At 57.2% G+C, this 20441-nt stretch overlaps 10 protein-coding genes across 10 annotated transcripts; 5 read left to right on the top strand and 5 right to left on the bottom strand.

The window, feature by feature from the left end:
- Positions 1–572: 572 nt before the first annotated feature.
- Positions 573–1003, top strand: VDAG_08942 (uncharacterized protein; the record flags this gene model as incomplete). Its single annotated transcript, XM_009656745.1, has 2 exons — positions 573–913; positions 967–1003. 2 exons carry the CDS (start codon positions 573–575, stop codon positions 1001–1003), a joined length of 378 nt encoding a protein of 125 aa, XP_009655040.1.
- Positions 1004–1783: 780 nt separating this feature from the next.
- VDAG_08941 (potassium transporter 1) lies at positions 1784–4339 on the bottom strand (the record flags this gene model as incomplete). The annotated part of the gene is made up of 6 exons (XM_009656744.1): positions 1784–2866; positions 2923–3120; positions 3203–3688; positions 3747–3933; positions 3989–4036; positions 4089–4339. The coding sequence occupies 6 exons, from the start codon at positions 4337–4339 to the stop codon at positions 1784–1786; spliced, it is 2253 nt and encodes a 750-aa protein (XP_009655039.1).
- A 345-nt stretch (positions 4340–4684) lies between these two features.
- On the top strand, positions 4685–5545 carry VDAG_08940 (uncharacterized protein; the record flags this gene model as incomplete). The annotated part of the gene is made up of 3 exons (XM_009656743.1): positions 4685–4701; positions 4792–5424; positions 5518–5545. 3 exons carry the CDS (start codon positions 4685–4687, stop codon positions 5543–5545), a joined length of 678 nt encoding a protein of 225 aa, XP_009655038.1.
- A 1113-nt stretch (positions 5546–6658) lies between these two features.
- VDAG_08939 (profilin) lies at positions 6659–8066 on the top strand (the record flags this gene model as incomplete). The annotated part of the gene is made up of 3 exons (XM_009656742.1): positions 6659–6690; positions 7601–7832; positions 7932–8066. The coding sequence occupies 3 exons, from the start codon at positions 6659–6661 to the stop codon at positions 8064–8066; spliced, it is 399 nt and encodes a 132-aa protein (XP_009655037.1).
- A 181-nt stretch (positions 8067–8247) lies between these two features.
- On the bottom strand, positions 8248–9534 carry VDAG_08938 (Got1 family protein). The gene is made up of 5 exons (XM_009656741.1): positions 9356–9534; positions 9225–9251; positions 9117–9165; positions 9041–9056; positions 8248–8972 (listed from the first exon to the last, which is right to left on the bottom strand). The coding sequence occupies exons 1-5, from the start codon at positions 9384–9386 to the stop codon at positions 8676–8678; spliced, it is 420 nt and encodes a 139-aa protein (XP_009655036.1). The 5' UTR covers positions 9387–9534; the 3' UTR covers positions 8248–8675.
- A 1105-nt stretch (positions 9535–10639) lies between these two features.
- VDAG_08937 (uncharacterized protein) lies at positions 10640–11236 on the bottom strand (the record flags this gene model as incomplete). Its single annotated transcript, XM_009656740.1, has 1 exon — positions 10640–11236. One exon carries the CDS (start codon positions 11234–11236, stop codon positions 10640–10642), a length of 597 nt encoding a protein of 198 aa, XP_009655035.1.
- A 220-nt stretch (positions 11237–11456) lies between these two features.
- VDAG_08936 (uncharacterized protein) lies at positions 11457–12145 on the top strand. Its single transcript, XM_009656739.1, has 5 exons — positions 11457–11496; positions 11553–11609; positions 11665–11709; positions 11769–11853; positions 11903–12145. Exons 1-5 carry the CDS (start codon positions 11494–11496, stop codon positions 11929–11931), a joined length of 219 nt encoding a protein of 72 aa, XP_009655034.1. The 5' UTR covers positions 11457–11493; the 3' UTR covers positions 11932–12145.
- Positions 12146–13221: 1076 nt separating this feature from the next.
- On the top strand, positions 13222–15614 carry VDAG_08935 (uncharacterized protein; the record flags this gene model as incomplete). Its single annotated transcript, XM_009656738.1, has 3 exons — positions 13222–13729; positions 13786–15515; positions 15579–15614. The coding sequence occupies 3 exons, from the start codon at positions 13222–13224 to the stop codon at positions 15612–15614; spliced, it is 2274 nt and encodes a 757-aa protein (XP_009655033.1).
- Positions 15615–17650: 2036 nt separating this feature from the next.
- On the bottom strand, positions 17651–18190 carry VDAG_08934 (uncharacterized protein; the record flags this gene model as incomplete). The annotated part of the gene is made up of 1 exon (XM_009656737.1): positions 17651–18190. One exon carries the CDS (start codon positions 18188–18190, stop codon positions 17651–17653), a length of 540 nt encoding a protein of 179 aa, XP_009655032.1.
- A 402-nt stretch (positions 18191–18592) lies between these two features.
- VDAG_08933 (uncharacterized protein) lies at positions 18593–19515 on the bottom strand (the record flags this gene model as incomplete). Its single annotated transcript, XM_009656736.1, has 2 exons — positions 18593–19225; positions 19300–19515. The coding sequence occupies 2 exons, from the start codon at positions 19513–19515 to the stop codon at positions 18593–18595; spliced, it is 849 nt and encodes a 282-aa protein (XP_009655031.1).
- Positions 19516–20441: the final 926 nt, after the last annotated feature.

Raw genomic sequence — 20441 nt, 5'->3', positions numbered from 1 at the left:
GACACACACGATGGGGTGCTTGTTGAATCATGGCATCCGAGAGCCCCTTTTACCAGGACGTTGCTCACACGAAACTCGGCACGGCAGTATCTCGCTTACCAGATCGATCTCAATGCCCTCAGACGGCAGACGGTATACCCGGCCGGACAGAGGAAAAAGAAACGAGGAGAGAGAGCATGGCCCTTTTGGTCCAAGTTCAATCGGCCGATCGAATCCTGCCGTCGTCGGGCTGCAATGTCCGCCCGCACCACCCACCCACACATCAATCGTTCTTGTGGACTTGGCGCGGCCTCCAACATGCGGCCCCCTCGCCAAATCGCAAGCTCTGATTCGAAAACCTACCCCAACAAGAGGGCTCAATCACCTGAGGGAGATGGTGTTCGAATTTCGATTTTGACTGGTTCGTGTGCGTTTTGATTCAGTGTGATGATGTCGCCCTGCACGGCTCGAAGACTGTCGCCTGACGTTGTACACCGTTCCATTGCCTGCCAGCATCGTTATCCCCCCCGGAGCCAAGGTCGTGTCTTCTTTGCCCCCCCTCCGATTCCTCCGTGGGCTTTTCGCACGCTGTAATGAGCGCCGAATTGGACATCAGGCAGCTGCTCGCCGCCGCAGGTGTCTGCTCAACCTATGCAAACAACGTGGCGCACAATTGCCGAACCCAGAACAACGGCCCCGACAACAGCACCCACAACGAGGTCAAGAATTGCACCCTCAACTTTAACGAGCCGGTCGTGGTAATCTACGTCACCCCTCTCCCGTCCGAAAGCCCCGACTCCCGCGTACCCGCCGACGGGCATCAACCGGCAACGGGACGACCCTTGGGTGCAGACGGTCCTACTAGCCGCCAAGGAGCCGCGAATCAGAGACAGCAGGAGAAGACCAAGAAGATGGTGTGGTGTCTGTTGTGCAAGTACGTGGGTGATGGGTTGAAGAAGCGGGCCCCTCGCTACCTCCTTTTCCGAGTCCAGACTTCCCGTTCGTGCGGCGCTGCGGACACTGACGCGGAACTCCCCCCCCCCTTTTAGGTTGCGCGGTTTACTGGCCTCCATTCTTGTTTGCATGGCGACTCGGGTCCGGGGGAGCGACCGACCGACCAACTGAGTGGAGAATTCATCCTCTCGACATGACATGAAGAATAGATAAAAGGAGGGAACGTGAAGCAGAACATGGTGCGAGTGATACTGAAATGGGAAGCTTCATCTCAGATGATGGTGCCCGCCAGGTCTTGGCTAATGGGGAATGACAGACACTGGCCATGTCATATCAGCGCCTGTCAGTCAATCAAGGTAGAACGGAACGCCGAAACCCTGAACCAAGTACTGTCGCACCCGATATGTGGTCGACGACGGAACCACGTGTCTGAGCCGAGTCGTGTGTGTGACATGCCCCTCTCCTGAACTGCCGTTCCGCCCCAAGAAGACAGAGCGGGGTGCCCTGGAGCGAGCACTCTTCGCAGCAGGCTCTCGTAATAAGTGACTGGATGCCGACCTGTTGAAATGCCTGGTTGGGGTACCCCTCCTCTATTCGTTCTCCCATGACAGAAGCCAAAGAAGCGGCTGGGCGTGGCTGGACCGGTCATTCCAGTTGGGCTCCTCGGCCTGACCGCCAGAACACCGTGGCAGCAGAGTGGAAAGGGACGCTTCGCACGTGCGACTACACAGCTGGAAGCCAAGCATTCCAGAACACATGACAAGAAACGCCAAAAAAAAAAAAGGGAAAAAGAAAAAAGAAAAAAAAAAGGGTCTCATACTCAGCTATTGCTATCATGAAACCTTACGCGTCAGATATCCTTGACAAACCCAACCTCGACGACCTTGTCCATCGCCAATCTCAAGCTCGCAACCTTGGCTCGCGTGTTGGACCTGATCCACAAGAACGTCCACAACATGACCCTGCGGAAGACATTGTGACTCTTTAGAATCCGCATCTGCCCCTCGCCGACCACGTACAGCACCTTGCGCTGGTACGCGCTCTTCAGCAAGGCGAGCTCCGACGCCGTGGTCTGGACAGGGCCAGCCGAGATCTCTGCACCTGGGTGCTCTCCCGACGCAGGCGCCTGGCGAGCGACAAACTTGCGCACCTGTTCATAAATGAGAGCACTGAGATCCGGGCTGACGACCTCGTCCATGAAGCCGTGACGAACGATGAGGCGGTAGCACCCTGGCACGCTCGAGAACCTCGAAACATGATAACGCTCAGCATCGGGCACGGAAGGCGTTTCGACGGGGTGCAGGTGGAAGAAGACAGATACCTCCGGCAGGGCGCCGAGCTTTGAGACAAAGTGGGTGAAGACGCTTGGCGTCAGGATGCCCGTCTTGTCGAAGAAGATGACGAAGCCGCTGACGGGCGACAGTGCGTCGCCGCCCCATCGCGGCGTCAGCGCCAGCATGCCCTCGCCGTTGCGGACGAGCAGTCTGCTAGGCGCGAAGCGGTCCTCGGCCTCGGCGCTCCACTGCCTTTCCTTGCCAAAGCGCCAGAGAAGAAAGACGGTGGCGAGGATGCCTGACAGCAAAAGGGTGAACCAAGCGCCGAGGGGCACCTTTGTCAGGGCTGAGGAGAGATAAAGGCCGTCGTGCGTGGCGAAGACGAGTGCAGGTACAGCGACCAGCCAAAGCGGGAGATCCCAAACAAAAAGGGCTACGAGAGTCACCATGATGGTGTCGAAGAAGGTGACAAAGATGACGCAGACGCCGTAGGCATGACCCAGCCTCGTGGTGTTGTTGTAGACGGCTGTAACGAGGATGGTGCCGAGCATGAGCAGCCAGTTGAGGAAGGGCACGTAGACCTGGCCATGGAACTTCCGGGAGGTGTGGACAACCTTCATCTGAGGACAGAAGGAGAGCTTCATGAGCTGGCTTGAGAGCTGTTTACTGTTAGCACTGCACCATGAACATGTGCCTTGTGAATGAGGTGACCTACCTGGAACGTCGCTGTGATGATGGCCTGGGATGCCACAATGGCTGCGAGGACTGCGAGCACCAGGCTGGGGTACAGCATGCCGGGAGGCACTGTGTTGAAAAAGGGGTTCGAGTACTTCTCAGGCATCTCAGCAATGTGCGCCGCTTGACCACTGTATGCCAGCAGCAGACAGGGGTAGGCCCAGGCGAGCCAGCTGATCTGAATGGCGCGCATGCTGAAGGCTCCCAGATCAGCAAAGAGGGCCTCTACACCGGTAAAGGAGAGAAGCACGCCTCCTAACATCCTCCATCCATCTGTTCTTGTTGTCCTTGAAAAACTGGATGGCAAAGTATGGGTTGAATGCCTTGAGGACTGTGTAATCGTACTTGACGAGGTTATAAATACCAAACCCGCCGTTGATTCCGAGCCACAGGATGACGATGGGTGCGAAAGCCGACGCCAGCTTGGTGGTGCCGAGGGGTTGTACGAGGAAGAGAAGGACAAGAATACCACAGGTGGTTCCCACAATGGTCGAAGTATCAATGTCTGGCTGGACCACGGCGAGGCCTTGGATAGCGCCGAGCACGGATTGAGCCGGCGTCAGGACACCATCGGCCATGACCATGGCCACACCCAGGGCACCAAGTACTTTAAGGAAGTTTCGAATGATGGTGCTGTTCTCAACGACCTTGCGAATGTTGCGACTCATGGGGCGTACATCCTGTGTCAATGTTCGTTCCATGCGGACGGTGACTTCTTCGCGAGGATCTCGGTTCGAGATGTTCATCTATGAATTGGGTGTGAGCAAATGCAACCCAAGTCAAGAAGGCAATTAGATAGCATACGTATCTGGTGAGCAGGGAGTAGGTGCTAAAGGTACCGCCCTCGCCCTCGTTGTCGGCACGTAGGATGATGAAGACGTATTTGAAGGTGACCATGATGGCCAGGGACCAGATGATCAGAGAGAGTACTTGGGTTATGTCCTTCTTTGAGGGTGGCGAGGTGAACACGGACGAGTAGACGTAGAGAGGGCTGTTCCCAGGTCAACCTGCGTTCTGCAGCCAGCAACTACCACGCGTCATCCTACCTTGTACCAATATCTCCATAGATGACGCCGATAGACTGGTAAGCCAACCTCGAGGCCAGTTAGCCATCAAGAACAAACATGATGCAGTCGGCATACATACCATAGGAGGGCGCGGCCCTTGAAGACTTGCTTCCTTTTGCCATCATTTTGGTGCCACTCGCCATTGTCGCCAATATCAACTTCAACGTTGTCGCCCTGAGACGCGCTACGACGCGCGAGACCGGTACGGTCGAGATCTCTTCCGTAGAAGACTCCTCCAGCGATTCCAGTGCTAGACCCTACATCGGGTCTTTTATCGCTCTTTGCATTCCCGACGTTTTCGTCGTCGGTCTGCTTCTCTGCGGGAGCCATGTCAGGAAGATTGACACTGTTTGAGATGGGAGGCACAAGGAATAAGAGACAGGAGGTCGATCGAAGCGCGCACAAAGGTGAGGGGTCAGAAACAAGAGGCTGAAACTTTTCCTGGCAGCGGGCACAGCCTGGCTCAAATACGCGCTGCAAGGCTTGAAATCCCGCGATACTGGAACCGCTTCGAGCACACGAGAACGCCCTGCCTCGAGGGCTGGTGGGGGATCGCCATGGATCTAGGCCAGCAGAAAACATGGGCATCCAGGTCCTTCACGCGGCGGCCACGCCCTTTCCAGGCTTTCATGTGGGACAAGAAACGTGGGCATGCCTGGGTCTTGCGGGCGCACCATGGCCCACGAAAAAGGGTATATTTGCCGTGGCAGATACCGACCAGACCGTGACGGGGAGATTTGACGCAGGCTATGTATGTATGCCATTGCTTGATGGTGGGCTAGCTCAGCGCGTCCAGACTACGACACTGTGCGAGACTGGCTCGAGGACAAAGACGTCGAGGTAGATATGCTGTGTCGTAACGAGGCCGTTGAACATCGGTGCTCGCACGTAGCGGCCAGGAAGAAAGCGTCCTTGGTCGTCATCTGTCATGGTCCACGACGGGGATATCAGAGGGAGCGCAGGCGGGACCAATGGGAGGATATGGCGCGTGGCAAAAGCTGTCATGGAAATGTGTTGGTGCGGGCGCCGGGCGGCCTTTGGCCACTCGGGATAGCTTGCAACTCTGCCTGGGTCGGGAGGGTGCCGTGCCGATGCCGTGGTGGGCATGGGATGGGAGGCAGTGCAATGGGCGACCTGAATGCGGATAGCTCGCACAGCTTCGGCCATGGTGGTTTGGGGACGGGCAAGGACGGGCATGTGCCCTCGAGCTCGAGGTCCAGAACAAGCTTTTTAGCGCATCGGGACGGGGCTATTTCAGGCCAACCACAGCGCCTCAAGCCCTGTAAGCGGCTTGGCGGCCTGAGCTCTTGTCCGCGCTTTGCCTGGCAGCTGCCTGGCAGCTGTACCCACCCACGGATGCAGATGCATTTCTGCCAGACTTCCTCAGATACCTCTGCTCTGCTGTGCACGAGAAAGTAAGAAACCCTTCTCAATCATCCGCCGAATCATGTGGGAATCGCGCAGGACACAGCAAGAAATCGTTTGATTTCTCTTACAACACCCTTCAGAATGGGGCTGAACGAGGAAGAGGAGTAAATTTCGGAGCCATACCACACGCAATGATCAACGCAAGAGGGTCGTCTTTCCATACCGAGGTACCAGGGTGGTAAGCCTTACTTGCACCCTACCTAGGCTCAACCTAACCGTCCCCGCTGGTCAAGGGCCCATTATGTTTGACTTTGAAAACGTATCCTGCGTTCGAACGAGGGACAATAACAGCAACAACCTCCAACTGAACCGGTCCCCGCCCACACAATGACCCAGCCCGAGCACGCGCTTGTTACATGGTAGCACAAATCTGACATGCACCAAAAACGCGCAGAAAACCACCAACCTGGTGTGGTGACGTCGGGACGAGGATCATCATTTCGAGTGACATCCTTCAAGCGACAACATCATCTGATCTCGGGTTGAGGCGGGTTCAAGTAGGGAGGCGGGTTCAAGTAGGTAGGTAGGTTCCCATGTATGGAACGGCTGTGGTCGGTGGGCGAGGTGAGTCGGGTCTGGTGCCGGGTCTGGTGTCGCCTTTTTACTCCGATGAGCAGAACCCCTTACCATGGAGCTGTGATGCTCCTTGCCCTCACTATACAGGTGAGCAGTCTTCCCCCGAACCATGTTCAAGGCCACAGAGGCTCGCGAGATCACTATCACAAGACATTTGGTGTTTGGCCCCTGTCCACGGAAGCCACAGAGAGAATAGTAGCATCGTAAATCGCTAGGCCAGGGTTGCACGGGCTGGTGGGCAAGGGTTGAGTGTGCGCAATCACGGCTAACGCTGTGTAATAATCAATCAACATGACAGGATTTATTCGTTCCGAGATATTTTCAGCTGAAGAAAAAAGTAGGGAAGGAGGCAGGAGAACGGACATGTAAGGACTAAGGAGTGGTGAGCTTGTTGGCCAAGAAGGGTTTCAGTTGTCGACCCTGGTCTTTGTCCAGTTGAACACGACTGATCTGACATCATATACATCATGGAAAAAAAACATGATGAAACAACACGAACAACATTCATGCAACCTGTGACTTCTATTGTCGTGGTGAATGTATTGTCTTTTGGGTCCTAGTGGGGACACTTAATTGCCAAAGCTGTGTCGAGCTCCGCGCTAAAAGCAGCGAGGCTTCCCTCCTTTCCTCTGTGATGTCAGCACCATGGGCAGCTCACCAACCCGACCGATGGAGGGGTACATGTCAGAGGTACCATGTACTCGTCTTGGCGAGACAATCATGCAACATCATCATTTGTTGAGATGGGCAAATATCGGCTCTCTGCGGGCAGCAGTCAGCACGACTCTCGAATAAGATGCGATCCAGCTGACCAGGTTCAAATGCATCCCGAGTGACTTCCCAAAGCTATGTGCAGGCGGCATTCCCCAGCGCAGAGCGTCTGTCTGATGCACGACCCAGGACTCTCGTTTGCCCCCGATGTGCCGCGGACGAGATGAGCTCATGAGGCCCGGCGAAAGTGCCTCCTTAACAGCAACCAGTGTTTCCACATGTTCCCCGCTGCGGGATCAACCCGGGGCGGGACTTTAGTCAGTTTGCTCGTCACGCCTGCCCTATGCTGAAATTTGGCGGTGGGTGGGTTTGCCTTGGGTTTGGGTTGGTGTGGCCCCCGCCATCCCAGGCGACAGGAGGAGAGGACCCGACTCACAGCAGCCCCTCGCCAGTCAGCCCGTCGTGCTCGGTTCGGTAGAGAAACAGGAAACATCAACAACCTCGACCTACTACCTATCTCTCTCCCCTACTTTTGCCCCCAAGCGCGTCTCGCCCTATCGTTCCTCATCAGACTCGCTGCATTTCCTCGCCTCATCTTTTCAACATGTCCTGGCAAGGTCAGTCCCCTCCCCTTCTCCCCTCTTCCGAAACAGCGCGCAGGAAACCCCCACCTTGGGCATTCTGCTGGTCATTTTACCCCCCCCCCCCCCTCTCCGCTTCCGCCCATTGAGAACCCGTGAAGCTAATCGTCACCTGTCACAGCTTACGTTGACACCAGGTAAATTTCTGCACCTAGTCCACCTTCACGATCGTCCGACCTCACACATTATAATCCCTGGCAACTCGTCAAAAGATATGGAAGCTGATCTCTCCTAGCCTGGTTGGCACCGGCCACATTGACAAGGCTGCCATCGTCAGCATCGCTGGCGACAGCGTCTGGGCCACTTCCGCCGGCTTCACCGTCTCCCCCACGGAGATGAAGGCCATCGCCGACGTCGTCACCGCCAAGCCCGGTGCCGCCGACAAGGCCTTTGGCGACGGCCTCTACGTCGCCGGCGAGCGCTACGTCATGGCTCGCGCCGAGGACGGCACCATCTACGCGCGCAAGGTCAGCAGCACCCGAGGCGCTCCCCTCCGGAGCAAATGAGTCCATCCACATGGAGAAGGAGACGTTTTTTCTTTGTGCTGACATGGACTGTGCGTGTAGGGCAGGGAGGGCATCGCCATTGCCAAGACGAACCAGGCCATCCTCATCGGCCACCACGGCGAGGCCGCCGTCGCTGGCAACGCGAGCGCGGCGGTGCAGAAGCTGGCCGACTACCTTATCGGCCTCAGCTACTAAAGCGTCTGTTCAGCGTGCGAGCGAGGAAGAATCAGGGGGGGGGTTGCGAGGCGGCGGAGGCCACGGCCTGCCGCGCAAGACATGAAGGGCGGTGGAGGAGGACAGGCGAAGGACAGGCGGCTTCCGTGCCGCATACTGCGACGAGTCAACGACCATTAGACACAAAGGAGAGGACGACCAGTGCCGGGGCGGTGGATTCTGTTATTTAGGCGGTTAGCCATCCCAATGAGACATGCGCGAAACTCCGGGAAGGCTCCTTGTGCGCGGGCCAGGCCTTCGTCAGTGATGCTCATCGATTTCAGGGGACGAAGTGGCAGTTGTTTGAACTCCGATCCAACACCATCATGAGGCAAACCACAGGCCCGTACAAGGTGCCGATCTAATATCCCGCCGTACATTCTTGTATTTTACAGGCAAGTGCCTCTTTCAGAGCCGAATAGACGCCATGATTTCCCTCAACGCCGCCAAGGCCTCTTGTATACATGGGTCGCTCTGGTGTGTAGGCGCCCTGGTGTCCGTGCCAAGCAGTTTCTACTGCAGGTTGAAGAAAAGCCCCAAGCCAAGCCCCTAGGTCTATAAATTCGTCACGCAAAGGTCGAAACAAAAGTCCTACACGGGCAACTCGGCGTTGCGCCTGCCCATGCCCGCCTTGTCAACCAGCATCCCAATATAGGGCCCAATCACCGGGATGCCCCGCGCGAAGCTGCCGATCGTGCCCAGGAAGTCCCCGAACAGGATCAAGATTCCGTACAACTCAATGCAGAACCCGATCAGCGGCCACCGGAACAAGATCAGCAGCAGGCCCAGAAAGAACGCCGCCGTGCCCTTGGCTTTTTGCTTCCGCGCGAAGAAGAGGAGAGTCTTGTGGGGGCCGATGATGATGGTGAGGCCGATGAGGAAGAGGATCTGGATTCGTCAGTCGTTTTTTGGGGGAGGCAATGGGAGCCCGCAGGGCAGGGTGGATAGCTAGCTACATTTCCCATGGCAAGCCTGCACACGCAAGAGTTAGCGTCGCACGCGCGCGATGAGCGGGTTGGGGGGATGGCTCACATGGCTCTGTCGAAGAACAGCATCACGCCTCCGATGAGGAAGAAACCTCCTGTGAGCTTCGTCAGACCATCTGCGTCCGCCGCGCTGCTCTTGCTGGTCAAAACCTACCGCCGGAGCAGAACGCAACACCAATCTCTGTAGACCAGGTCAGCGTCCGTCTCGGTAACATGGCCGGACCCACGGTGGCGGTCGCGTCTCGCGCTCCCTGCCCCTCGTATCATCGCGGGCGCATCACGTACTCTGCGAATCCGATAACCACATGGTCGACATCTTGGCGGGTCCTCTTGACGATCTATCGGCGGGAGTTTCGGGTTTTTGTTATCGAGGTGATGATGAGCTTTGGCGAGGATACAGGCGCAGGTATGCAGATTCTCGTCGCGGTCGTAAAGTGGGAGCCTGGGACGATGTTCTTGACCTTGAAGACAGATCTCCAGGGGAAGCTGCCCTTTTTCGACATTCCTTATCGGAAGCCCCTTGCTGGAAGCTAAAGCGCAGGTAGCAACAGGGTTGCGTAGCCCCGGTAAGTACATGGTAGCCAATATGAGATGGTTAGGATTCACGCAGATGCGCGCGGGACATGTAGACTCCTTTTGTCCGTAAGGAGCCTTGATTATAATAAATATCACAAAGTACTCGGTAGTGATGATTAGATTTCATACCTAGACAGCTTGCTGGCGTATTCAATTGCGCACGCTGGCCGAAAGCTTTCTTTTGGTGAAGCATCCATGTCACTAACAGTAATAGTCTGCTACCGGATTTCTGTGGTGGGCCTGCCCAATCAATTTAAATCACGAGCGAAAATCGTATTCCCGCTGTGGCCTGTTTCTTACCTCCCGTCTCAACTCAAGGATGTAACACGGCAACTCCCATTCCAGGCAGGCACCCTCGCTTTCCTAGAAGAGTTCTCTCCGGCAACACTCCAATCTTACCCTTACAGCGACTGGGTGCCGCTCCAGAGGTTAGGCAACGTCTTCTCAACGCCGGCTTCAATGAGGGCAGCTGCTCATGAGCCGCTCAGTGGGCGCAGGCGAGCCAGCGATGGACTCAGCTGCAAAGCCGATGAAAAGGAGTCCTTTTATGATTGAGGATCGCATTGAGGCCTTGACCTCCCTGAGCAGCCGCTTCAAGCCTGCCCATCGAGACTCACCCGACCAGTATTACCTTCTGTCATCCTGGGAACAAGCGCAATCTTGCTTTCCCATCCACTGCCGGGGGCGACCATGGCTCAAAGCCATGGTATCCGAGCGCGTTTTCCCATACGTTCTCGGGCATCTGTCACATCACAGGCAAAGAGCAAAACTGTATCACGATTAAGCCGGAGCGTCAGTTAACAACCCACGGCCGAAAGGCCGCGGGTGCGTAGCTGGGGCTTGACTTTGTTGGTAAAACATAGCAAGCGCGTGTGATGCTTTGTATTGTATTGTACCTTGACCTCGCCCGTACATCTAAGGACTGCCGTGAACGCCATGCTGAATGCCCTCCATCCGTGACCCCCGAAACCAAACCAAGATGCCACGCGCCGCTTATTTCAACACCGTGTGGGCGCCCCTCGCCTCGAGATACTGCTCCGCGACACCCTGCGGCAGACCTCGGATGAGCGCAAAGACCTCCTTGTCGTGGTACCGCAGCCTCGTCTTGGGGTCGATATACGGCGCGGGCAGGCCCGTGATGTCGCAGTACCGCTTCGTGTGGGCCAGGGACGGCGCGCTCTCGATGTTCGTGTACGTCGCGCTGGGTGCTGCGCTCGCCGGGCCCGTCGCGCCGCCTGGGCCGCCGCCTTGCTGCTGCTTCAGCGTCTTTTCGAGCACGAGCTTCGACAAGCTGCGTGATGCCTGGGCGAGGTTCGGCTGGGCGTTTGCTGCGTCGGCGGGCGTCGAGGCACCGCTGGGGGAGAGGCCGCCAGGAAGAGGCGTCGCGGCGGGAGAGTCGTCTTGAGGGGTGGCGATGGCAGATGATGAGGCCTCCTTACGGGACAGGTCGGTGGAGATGGTCTTGATATTCTTGTTGCGGCGGTGGTTGGGGCGCCAGGACGGAGATCGGAAGGACTTGTGAATTGCGTGAATGTCAAGGTCATCCAGGAGTTGCTGGTGAGCAATCTGGGCTTCCGTAGGGGCAGCCATCGTGTCGAGTATGACGAGTGTGTTTGCGAAAGATAGAGCCTGAGGATGCGCGCCAATGGGGGTCGAGTTGCAGATGATGTTGAGTGTTCGGCGACAAGGGAGCGAGCCAGCACTGACGACTGGCACGAAGCTCGTACTAGCTTATTTTGCCGCCGATGACCGCCTTCTGTTTTCACGGGATGTAATAGACCCCCCCATAACAACGGTCACTCTTGGTCGTAACACGACAAATACTAGCACATCAACACCATACGAAGATGGTAAGTGCCATTTGTTGCGCGCGACCCTCCAATGAAGTCCCTAACAGATTTTTCAGGAGAGCCCACATGAGCATCAGCAGAACCTGCTGCTGTCGCGCATCATCGGCAATGTTGTGAGTGCTGGCTGCCCCGCCTGACAACCTGCGGGGTGATTGACAGCATGGATAGGAGAAACTGAACGAGGCCATTGTCGTCATGAACAAGTCACTACAGGTATTCATGGAAGCTTTTCAGTAGTAATTTCCACGCCAATGCTAACACGGCGCTCCCAGGACATCAACATTCAAAACATGAACGTCGAGCTGGTGGCCCAGATGTTCAAGAACTACCAGTCCAACGTTCTTTTCCACCTTGAGGGTAAGGTTCTCCGCCAAGATATCGGCAGTGTTTCTGACCGATCTACCAGCCACGGACAATCTCAAGCCTCCCTCTTGAGATTTCACAAACATGTGTGTTTCACGAAGCATTTGTCTTTGGAAAGGGCAGCTAAGTGCCGACCAGGTACAAAGGCGCAAGATTGCGACTACGGATGAATCCCGGGGTTATGGTCACAAACCATCTTACCTGTATAATGAAACACCGAAGCGCCTTGCAAGCTTCATGAGATACTGGAAACTAAAATACCCATTCACCGACGGCTGCTGCGATTGGTGTCATTGCTGTTTTGCCTGCTTCTCTGTTGTTGGTACGTTGCCATTCTGGCGTGACTTCACACACAGAACGTCTGGGCTTTTGCATCTTCCTCGCAAGGCTTGAAGAGTCATGTCCGTTCTGTTCAACCCTCTTCATCGGCGTCGAGACAGGCTCTTGGCCACGACAGGGCTGACATCCGTAAACGTGCCATTGGAGACATGCATGTCAGATCGCCCGGCGGCGAAAGATAAGCTGACTAAAGTGGTGCGACTGTCGTGTAGCACGTAAAAGAATTGTTTGGCTGTCACAGAGCTGTGAGCTCTGCGCTGTTGGGCACCATCGCAGCCATCTCAGTCGTATAGGCATGCATGGAGCAGAAGGGTGACGGACGATACTGTGTCTGCACAATCGTTTGTGGGGTTGTCTTTCTTTTCTTACTCCCTTCATAGAGTCAGCGAGTCTCGTATGATTATCAGGAAGTCTTGAAGCAGTAGATATGCCAGCATTGCAGAAGTGGTGTAAAGACGAGGTCAAAGGGGGGGGTTCAGCATGCGGATGTGAAGGGGGGTGCATTGGTGGCGGGTCTATCGGGTTGGGCGTGGGTCCAGGACGTTCGACCCTGCCGGGACCTCATTGTGGCAGGTACAGAGGTGCCTACCCTATTATGGTACTGTACTGTGGCAGGTACAGAGGTACCTTGGCAGGTACAGAGGTACCTACTGTTGCAGGCTAGTCCAAGAGGACTGACGACGTGGGAGCTCGACCGCGACGCATCGCCAGACGACAAACTGAATTCCGCCTGGTCAGACAGAAACGAAGCGCAAAGCGCAACCACCCTTGCGTCGCCAATTGGCCCACGGAATCCCTCCCATCGCACATGCCAACTCAACGAAAGCCTTGTCAGCCTCCATCCACCCGATCACGTCTGTTGACGCAACCTCTCTACCTTTCACTCCACAGCATGACAGTGTCGACACCCTAGACGATTCTGCGATTTCTCTGTACGCCTGCCATCCTCGCCACATTTCCATCGAGCACACGACAGCTTCCCTTGCTGCATCCGAACGCCCTCCCCAAGCCGCCAGCGCCGCCATGGCGCCCTCTGCGACTGATGATGGCATTCCCGCCTCCAAACTGCCCCCGCCTAGGGAATACCCCCCAGCCAACATCTTCCCCATGAGGGAGGCTCGCTTCGACAAGCCCATGGCCATCCAGCACGACGGCCGTGAGAAGGCTCTCGCTCGGCCTCAGGGCACCTCCGCTATTGTCATCGATAACGGCTCCAATGCTGTCCGCGCCGGCTGGTCCTTTGAGGACAAGCCGCGCATGAGCATCCCTCCCATCATGTCCAAGTACCGCGATCGCAAAGCTGGCAAGACGTATTCCTTTGCCGGCAACGACTGCTACGCCGACGCCAACTCGAGGAGTCACGTTCGAAATGCGTTTGAGCAGGGCACTGGCGTCGTCACAAACTGGGACGCCATGGAGCATGTGCTCGACTACATCTTCCTCAAACTCGGCATGAACAGCGCCGAGGGCAACATTGACATGCCCATCGTCATGACCGAGGCTGTCGCCAACTTTTCCTACGTCCGCAAGAGTGAGCCTTCCCATGTCCCCAAACTACGGCAATGCACGGCAAGCTAACGCAGGCAGCCATGAACGAGACGCTCTTCGAGTGCTACGGCGCCCCCTCCGTCGCCTACGGCATCGACTCGCTCTTCTCCTATCGCCACAACAAGGGCTCCACCGGCCTCGTCGTCTCCTCGTCCCATACCTCGACCCATGTCATCCCCGTCTACAACCAGAAGGCCATGCTCGCCCAAGCCACCCGCCTGAACTGGGGCGGCTGGCACTCGGCCGAGTACCTCCTCAAGCTCCTTAGGCTCAAGTATCCCGCCTTTGTCGGCAAGCTGAGCCCCTCGCAGGCCGAGCACATGGTGCGCGATCACTGCTATCTCTCTGCCGACTACGATAACGAACTCTCCGGCTACCTTGACTGGACTGGCCTTGAGGACCGCGACGTCGTCATCCAGTACCCCTACACCGAGGAGGTCATCATCGAGAAGACGGAGGAGGAGCTGGCCAAGATTGCCGAGCGCAAGAAGGAGAGCGGTCGCCGCTTGCAGCAGCAGGCTGCCAAGATGCGTCTTGAGAAGCTCATGCGCAAAGAGGAGGAGCTCGAGTACTACAAGAAGCTCCAGTCCCGTCTCGAGGCCCTCACCAATAAGAAGGATGTTCGCCGCCTGCTCGACGCCGATGAGCTCAAAGACGAGGCGGCCCTCGAGAAGACGATCGCTGTCCTCGACAAGGCCGTGCGCAAGGCCCGCACCAAGGACGTCGGCGGCGAGGAGGAGGAGGAGCAGCAGGCGCCGCCCAACTTTGACCTCCTCGACGTTCCCGACGACCAACTCGACGACGCCAGCATCAAAGCTAAGCGACAGCAGCGCCTCCTCAAGTCCAACCACGACGCGCGCGCGCGCGCGAAAGCCGAGAAGGAGGCGGAAAAGGCCCGCATTGCCGAGGCAAAACGCCTTGATGAGGAGCGCCGCGAGAACGACCTGGAGGGCTGGCTCGACGAGCGCCGCCAGAAACGCGCCGACGCGCTGCTCAAGATGAAGGAGCGTGATCGCCTTAAGCAGGACCTCGGCAACCGTAAATCCCTCGCCTCGCAGTCGCGCATGAAGACCATTGCCAACCTTGCCGCCGACGAGCCCACGCGCAAGCGACGCCGTGGCGGAAACGACGACACGTTTGGTGCCGACGACGACGACTGGGGTGTCTACCGCACCATCACCGTCGGCGACAACAGCGACGACGAGCAGGAGGAGGAAGATTTGCAGGCCAACCTCAAGTCCTACGAACACGACCTCCTCCGCTACGACCCGGACTTCACCTACGAGCACACGCACGAGGCCCAGCTCGACTGGTCCAAGTCGATGCTCCACGCCTTTGCCCGCGGGCCGCGCCCCTTTGACACGGCGTCCCAGGCCGAGGCGAACCAGATCCACCTCAACGTCGAGCGCATCCGCGTGCCCGAGGTCGTCTTCCGGCCCTCCATCGCCGGCGTCGACCAGGCCGGCCTCGTCGAAATCACGGGCGACATTCTGACCCACCGCCTCGTCGACCAGGTCGGCGGCAGCGACGCCTTTCTGAAGGACGTCTTCCTGACGGGCGGCAACACGCTCTTCAAGAACTTTGACCAGCGCCTGCGCGACGGGCTCGCGGCACTGCTGCCGGCGGGCGCGCCGCTGCGGACGCGTCGCGCGGCAGATCCGCTGCTCGATGCGTGGAGGGGTGCCGCCGAGTGGAGCGGCGGCGACGCGTGGAAGGCCGCCGCCGTGACAAAGGCCGAGTACGAGGAAAAGGGGCACGAGTACCTCAAGGTGAGACTTCTCCTGCTTCGATGTTCGTTGACGAGGCGCTCAATACTGACTGTGCGTGTGTAGGAGCATGATTTGGGAAACAGCTGTCCCCCTGTATGAGTATGGAGTTTGGGTTGGGCAGGACGTAAAAGGGAGGGTGTCGACAGTGTTTGTTTTCCTCTTTTTTTGGCCCAAAAATGAGCACTCGAATTTTGGTTAGAAGAATCTTGTCACCATGGTGGTTTGCCTGCAATGATTCACGTGTGGAAATTAGTGTTATAGACATGCTCATGAGTTGTCATTTCCATTGTCATGAACGATGCTGTGATGCCATCATTTTAGGGACTTGAGCGAGCTGAGCTTCAGGTGCCCTTCCATGGCTTGCCTCCAGGCTACCCGGAGATGGGCCCTTTCTTTGCAGGGCCGCTTGGTATACTGGGATATTCCAGGTGACTCACGCTATGACATCTCATCACAGTTCTACCTTGACTAACCTGACGACACTCCCATCCCCACGACGGAAGACACCACCACTTCGCCATCGCCATCCCCATCTGTGGGACAGGATGAACCAACAATGGTAGCAACTGGTCGTCCGATCGCTCCATTATACCATTCCAATTTTTCCATTCAAGACCAGATATAGTCATCACTAGACGTCCGTCTGCCGTTATCAGACGAAGAGATAGATATCTGAGACACGATACTGGCTCCAAGTCTCCCAGCCCAATCTCCATTCCGACATTATCAAGTCCGCTATCATAGTCCCCAGTCCATCATCACCTAAGCCCATTATCTCCGTTATCACCCAAGCCCAGCCCAACTCTGAGTCCACCATCGCCATCACAGTCCCCAGTCCTTTATCACCTAAGCCCATCTCCTAGTCCAATCTCTATTCCGATATTATTAGGTCCGCTATCACAGTCCCCAGTCCGGTACCACCCAAACCCATCTCCAAGCCCACGTTCCAAGTCCGCTATCATAGTCCCCAGCCCAGTCCGTTATCAGTCCTATATCAGACGCAACTGCTATCAAGGCGTACTAGCTATACCACTAGGCGGAGGATCATCAGGAATAAGCTGTCAAGAATCCGCTAGCAGACTTGTCCATCGTCTCAGCCTTCGGCAAACTATCCCCAGTCCCGTAGGACAGGCAGTTAATACCTACAGGCCATAGAGCCACATCGGCGTCATCATCGTCATCGGGAACACGAGACACACACCGGTATCCGCCAGACTAGATCGTGGACTATTACTAGGTCAAGACGGCATTCTCGCGGACAGCAAAGGCACTACGTGCACGATACGCTGAGCTCACCGCCCAGCGGAAGCGTTTAAACAATAACAAAACTGCACTTCAGGATACGGACGCCGAGGATCGCCACTGGACGACGATTTTCAAGCAAGCAGAAGAGATCGAGAGCAGAGTAGCTTCCAGGAAGCACTCTGCGAGAGCAAACCCCGTTCTGACTAATCATCTTCACCACTCCCCGTGTGCCCCCAAGTGAGGTATCCAATCACTTTGTATTCTGTGTTCAGAGTGGTTTGCTACTCAGGCCTCTCAACCTCCCGCGACACGTACTTGGCTGTGAGATCCATCAATTCACGGCTGAAGAACAAGTCTGGAGGACCGTGAACACTAGTCCAAATGTCAAGGTGCCAGATCGTGCAGGAGACGTTTTTGGACGGGCCTTTGAAAGATCGCACTTGTCAGAACACAACCAAACAGATGAGCGTCCAGTTCGATGCTTCTGTGACGCACAACGAAGGCACTCCTAGATTCGTCAAGACGCTCAGATGTCTGTCTCTCTAGACCTGACCTACGGGACAGTTACTCGAAACCCGAGAAGTAGGGGGTTCCGGTCGAGGAGTCCACGTAGGAGAATCGCAGCGCCTCGTCAGCGATCGCTCGCCTCCCGAGGATTCTTGTTCAGTGCTTCCGATATCGTGAGGGTCCCGCAGCTCCAGACCCGCACGCCCTCGCTCGCATTGTACGACTCACTGTATCAACAGTCGGCTGGCAAAAAGCCCCGATACAGTAAATCAATGTACTGCCTCCAGCTTTGTGACAGTGGTGATGCCCCAGCGCACCATTGTCTGCAGAACACAAAGATCGAGGCAAAGGATGTACTCAACTCTATAGCGACTGGGGACATTTCACAGCTCGAACACGGTAGCCCTCTCGGCATCCCCGAGAACGTTGCGTCCAATCCAATCACCTTGGTCGTTGACATGGCTGTACTCGATGGCCCTGGATCCTGCAGCAGCGCCGCTCTCTAGGCCTCCCTGACGCATGACCTGCCTCCGGTGCCCCATCGCGGCGAACAACGTGCTGAAGACCTTGTCAGCAACCTTATCAGTAACCTTCTCGGCAACCTTGTCAGCGACTTCATCCGCGTTCGGCAAGCCCACGACAGCGCGGGCGGTGATGAGAAATAGCTCCTGGGAGATGGCGTCCTTGAGACCCTCCAGTCGTGATCTCCGGCCCATCTGCGAGAACACACCCCAGAGGCGTCCGACCACCGGGTACCCAGCACGACCTGCGCCGCCAGGCAGGCTGTCCAAGACGGCGGCCGCAGCGTCGGCATTGTCTCCACAGTTCGGGCGACGACCCGCAGCTCTTCCGCTGCCGCCGACGGCATACGCCCTGGACAACACGCTGACCGCTTCCCTCTGCCATGTGCCAGATTCGTCCATGGCACGTGAACAACGACAGCAGGGGCAAACAAAAGGAAAGAATTGGTGACATGGCTAACTGGCCGTCTTGAAAGAGCAGCACTGACTATCAAACACTGGGTATGCCTTGCGCAAAGCCCGTCCGCCCATACATCTTCTCCAGCCTCGACAGTTTTCGAAAAGCCAGGCCCGTGGACGCAAGCGCATCCGCCTCGTCGAAGACTCGAGCCCCATCTGAACCCCCCCAGCAATAGGAACGCCGTTCTCCAATTCAGTTTAGCAAATAGACAGGGGTGGGGGGAAGCACACGATCGGTTGCCCCTCAACGCAACGCCGGAACAGCATTAAAAACACGCGCAAAAAAATATGGGGAGTGACACAAGACAGCATGGTCATCTACCCCGAGTCCGGATCTGGATACTCCTACATCGAGGCGGTCGGGGCTTGCATGCTGTCATCGCGCAGCTGGGGGTCGGTATCCATGTCGGGCTTGATCTCAACGTCGGCGTCCGGGCGATAGTCCTTAGCGCCTGAGTAGTTTTGGCGCTCGGCCATCTGTTCCTGCGCTGCGAGACCAGCGACGGCTTGCGCAACGGCCTCGAGGGGCGTGCCGACAGCCGAGTCGTTCGTTGGCGCGGGCGGTGGCGCGGTGGCGGCTGGGAGCGGCTGCTGCTGGACGGGCTCTGGCTGCTGCTGCGGCGGCTGCTGTTGCTGCTGCTGTTGCTGATGTTGCTGCTGATGTTGCTGCTGATGTTGCTGCTCCGGGACGGCGTGGGGCGGCTGCGAGCCGGGAATGGCGTCGGGGCCTTGGAGCTGATGGGCCGGGGGACCCTGTGCGAGGTGAGGCGGTGGGGGCTGGTTGAGGTTGACGTTGGGCGGGGCCTGGGGGTATTCGCCTTGGGTGTCGAGCATGCGCGACTGCAGGTGGATGACGTATTCGCGAAGCGCATAGCTCTCTGACTGGAGCTGCTTATACTGGGACTCCATGTCCATAAAATCACGAACCTGCTGCTCGAGCTTTTTGATGTAGCCCTCTTTTCGTTGGCGGAAAGCTCGCTGTGCAGGGTGTTAGCATGTCAGCTGCACTGGGAGACCGATGCGATGCGCGCAGGCATGGCGACACGACGTACCTGAGCGGCCCTGTTCTGGGCGGCGCGCTTGGACTGGGAGAGTTCGCGCTTCGCCTTGCGCCCATCGGCTGACCCGTCGTCGATGGACATTGGATCGCCGCCGACATCAGGGGCGGGATGAGGTTGAATCTGCTGCATGGGAGGCGGCGCAGTGGAGGGGCCGGCGGGTGGTGCGCCGGGTGAGACGGCAGGAGGGGGCATAGCGGAGGCCATCATGTTGGTCGCGGGGGGTGCAAAGTTGGTTCGGGCCCTGAGGTCTGGGTGAATGTGGGCTTCCGGGTCGTTGTTGTTGTTGTTATTGCTGGCGGGCAGTCCGTCTGGTGCAGGCGAAGTCGCGCCGTTGGCATAGCCGTGAGTCGGCTGGCCGTTGGGAGGCTGCTGGGGACCGCGAGGTTGCGCGCCGGCGCCGGTGGTGGGGTTCGATGCGCCGAGCGTGCTCAGGATCTCGAGTTGGTGTCGAAACTGGCCGTCTGCAAGAAGCGAATGTGTCAGCAAGGTGGGGGGGGAGACACAAGGAGAGAGACGATGTGACAAAAGAGTGAATGGATGATGAGGGCTTAAGTAAGAGGAGCAGACGAGCTCGAGTAAGGGGAGCAGACAAGTCCGAGGTCGTTCGCGTCGTTCGCAGCTTGGGGGGTGGGGAGGAACAGTAGGGGGGGGGGGTGTAATATGAGATGGATGGGCAGGCAAGGGCCGCCCCCCCCCATCAGGGAAGGAGGGGAGGAGGGGGACAGAAGAAGGCGGCCGGGCTTTCGGGGGTCGACGCCCCCTCGACGGTGGATGTACTAGTCATTTTGCCCCATTGGAGATCGCGCCATGTTCTGCAGAGAAATGGTGCAAAGGGCTTCTGTAGAGGGCTGCTTCAAAAAAGGGGGCAGACCAGCAGGCAGAAGGGATTTGGGGGCGAACAGTAAAGGGGCGGACAGAAAATGGTCGTACAAGAAGAGAGAAGTGTTGGGTTTGGGGGGTCTGGGCTCTGGCTGCTTCCTGCCTTTGAAGGGGGGTTTGATGGGTTTTTGGGGGGGTTTTGGGGGGGGGGGGCAAGAACCTTGGTTCCACCCATTCTGCGGCCCCCCGGAAAAACGAAAAAACGCGGAAAGGGGGAGTGACGGTTTCTGGTTGGGGAAAGAAGGGATTGGCCG

Source organism: Verticillium dahliae, genomic scaffold (genome assembly GCF_000150675.1).
Source record: "Verticillium dahliae VdLs.17 supercont1.24 genomic scaffold, whole genome shotgun sequence".
NCBI classification, from domain to species: domain Eukaryota; kingdom Fungi; phylum Ascomycota; class Sordariomycetes; order Glomerellales; family Plectosphaerellaceae; genus Verticillium; species Verticillium dahliae.
The sequence above is the reverse complement of the archived record's forward strand: the minus strand, read 5'-3'. Positions and strand labels throughout refer to the sequence as shown.

Excerpts from the sequence above, each read along its gene's own strand:
- VDAG_08936 (XM_009656739.1), top strand. Across the intron at positions 11,610-11,664 it reads CGCGCATCATCGGCAATGTT|GAGAAACTGAACGAGGCCAT; the intron begins GTGAGTGCTGGC and ends CAGCATGGATAG. Across the intron at positions 11,710-11,768 it reads TCATGAACAAGTCACTACAG|GACATCAACATTCAAAACAT; the intron begins GTATTCATGGAA and ends CGGCGCTCCCAG.
- VDAG_08938 (XM_009656741.1), bottom strand. The coding sequence starts at position 9,386 with ATGTCGACCATGTGGTTATCGGATTCGCAGA. Across the intron at positions 9,252-9,355 it reads GTGGTTATCGGATTCGCAGA|AGATTGGTGTTGCGTTCTGC; the intron begins GTACGTGATGCG and ends CCTGGTCTACAG. Across the intron at positions 9,166-9,224 it reads TGTTGCGTTCTGCTCCGGCG|GAGGTTTCTTCCTCATCGGA; the intron begins GTAGGTTTTGAC and ends CGAAGCTCACAG.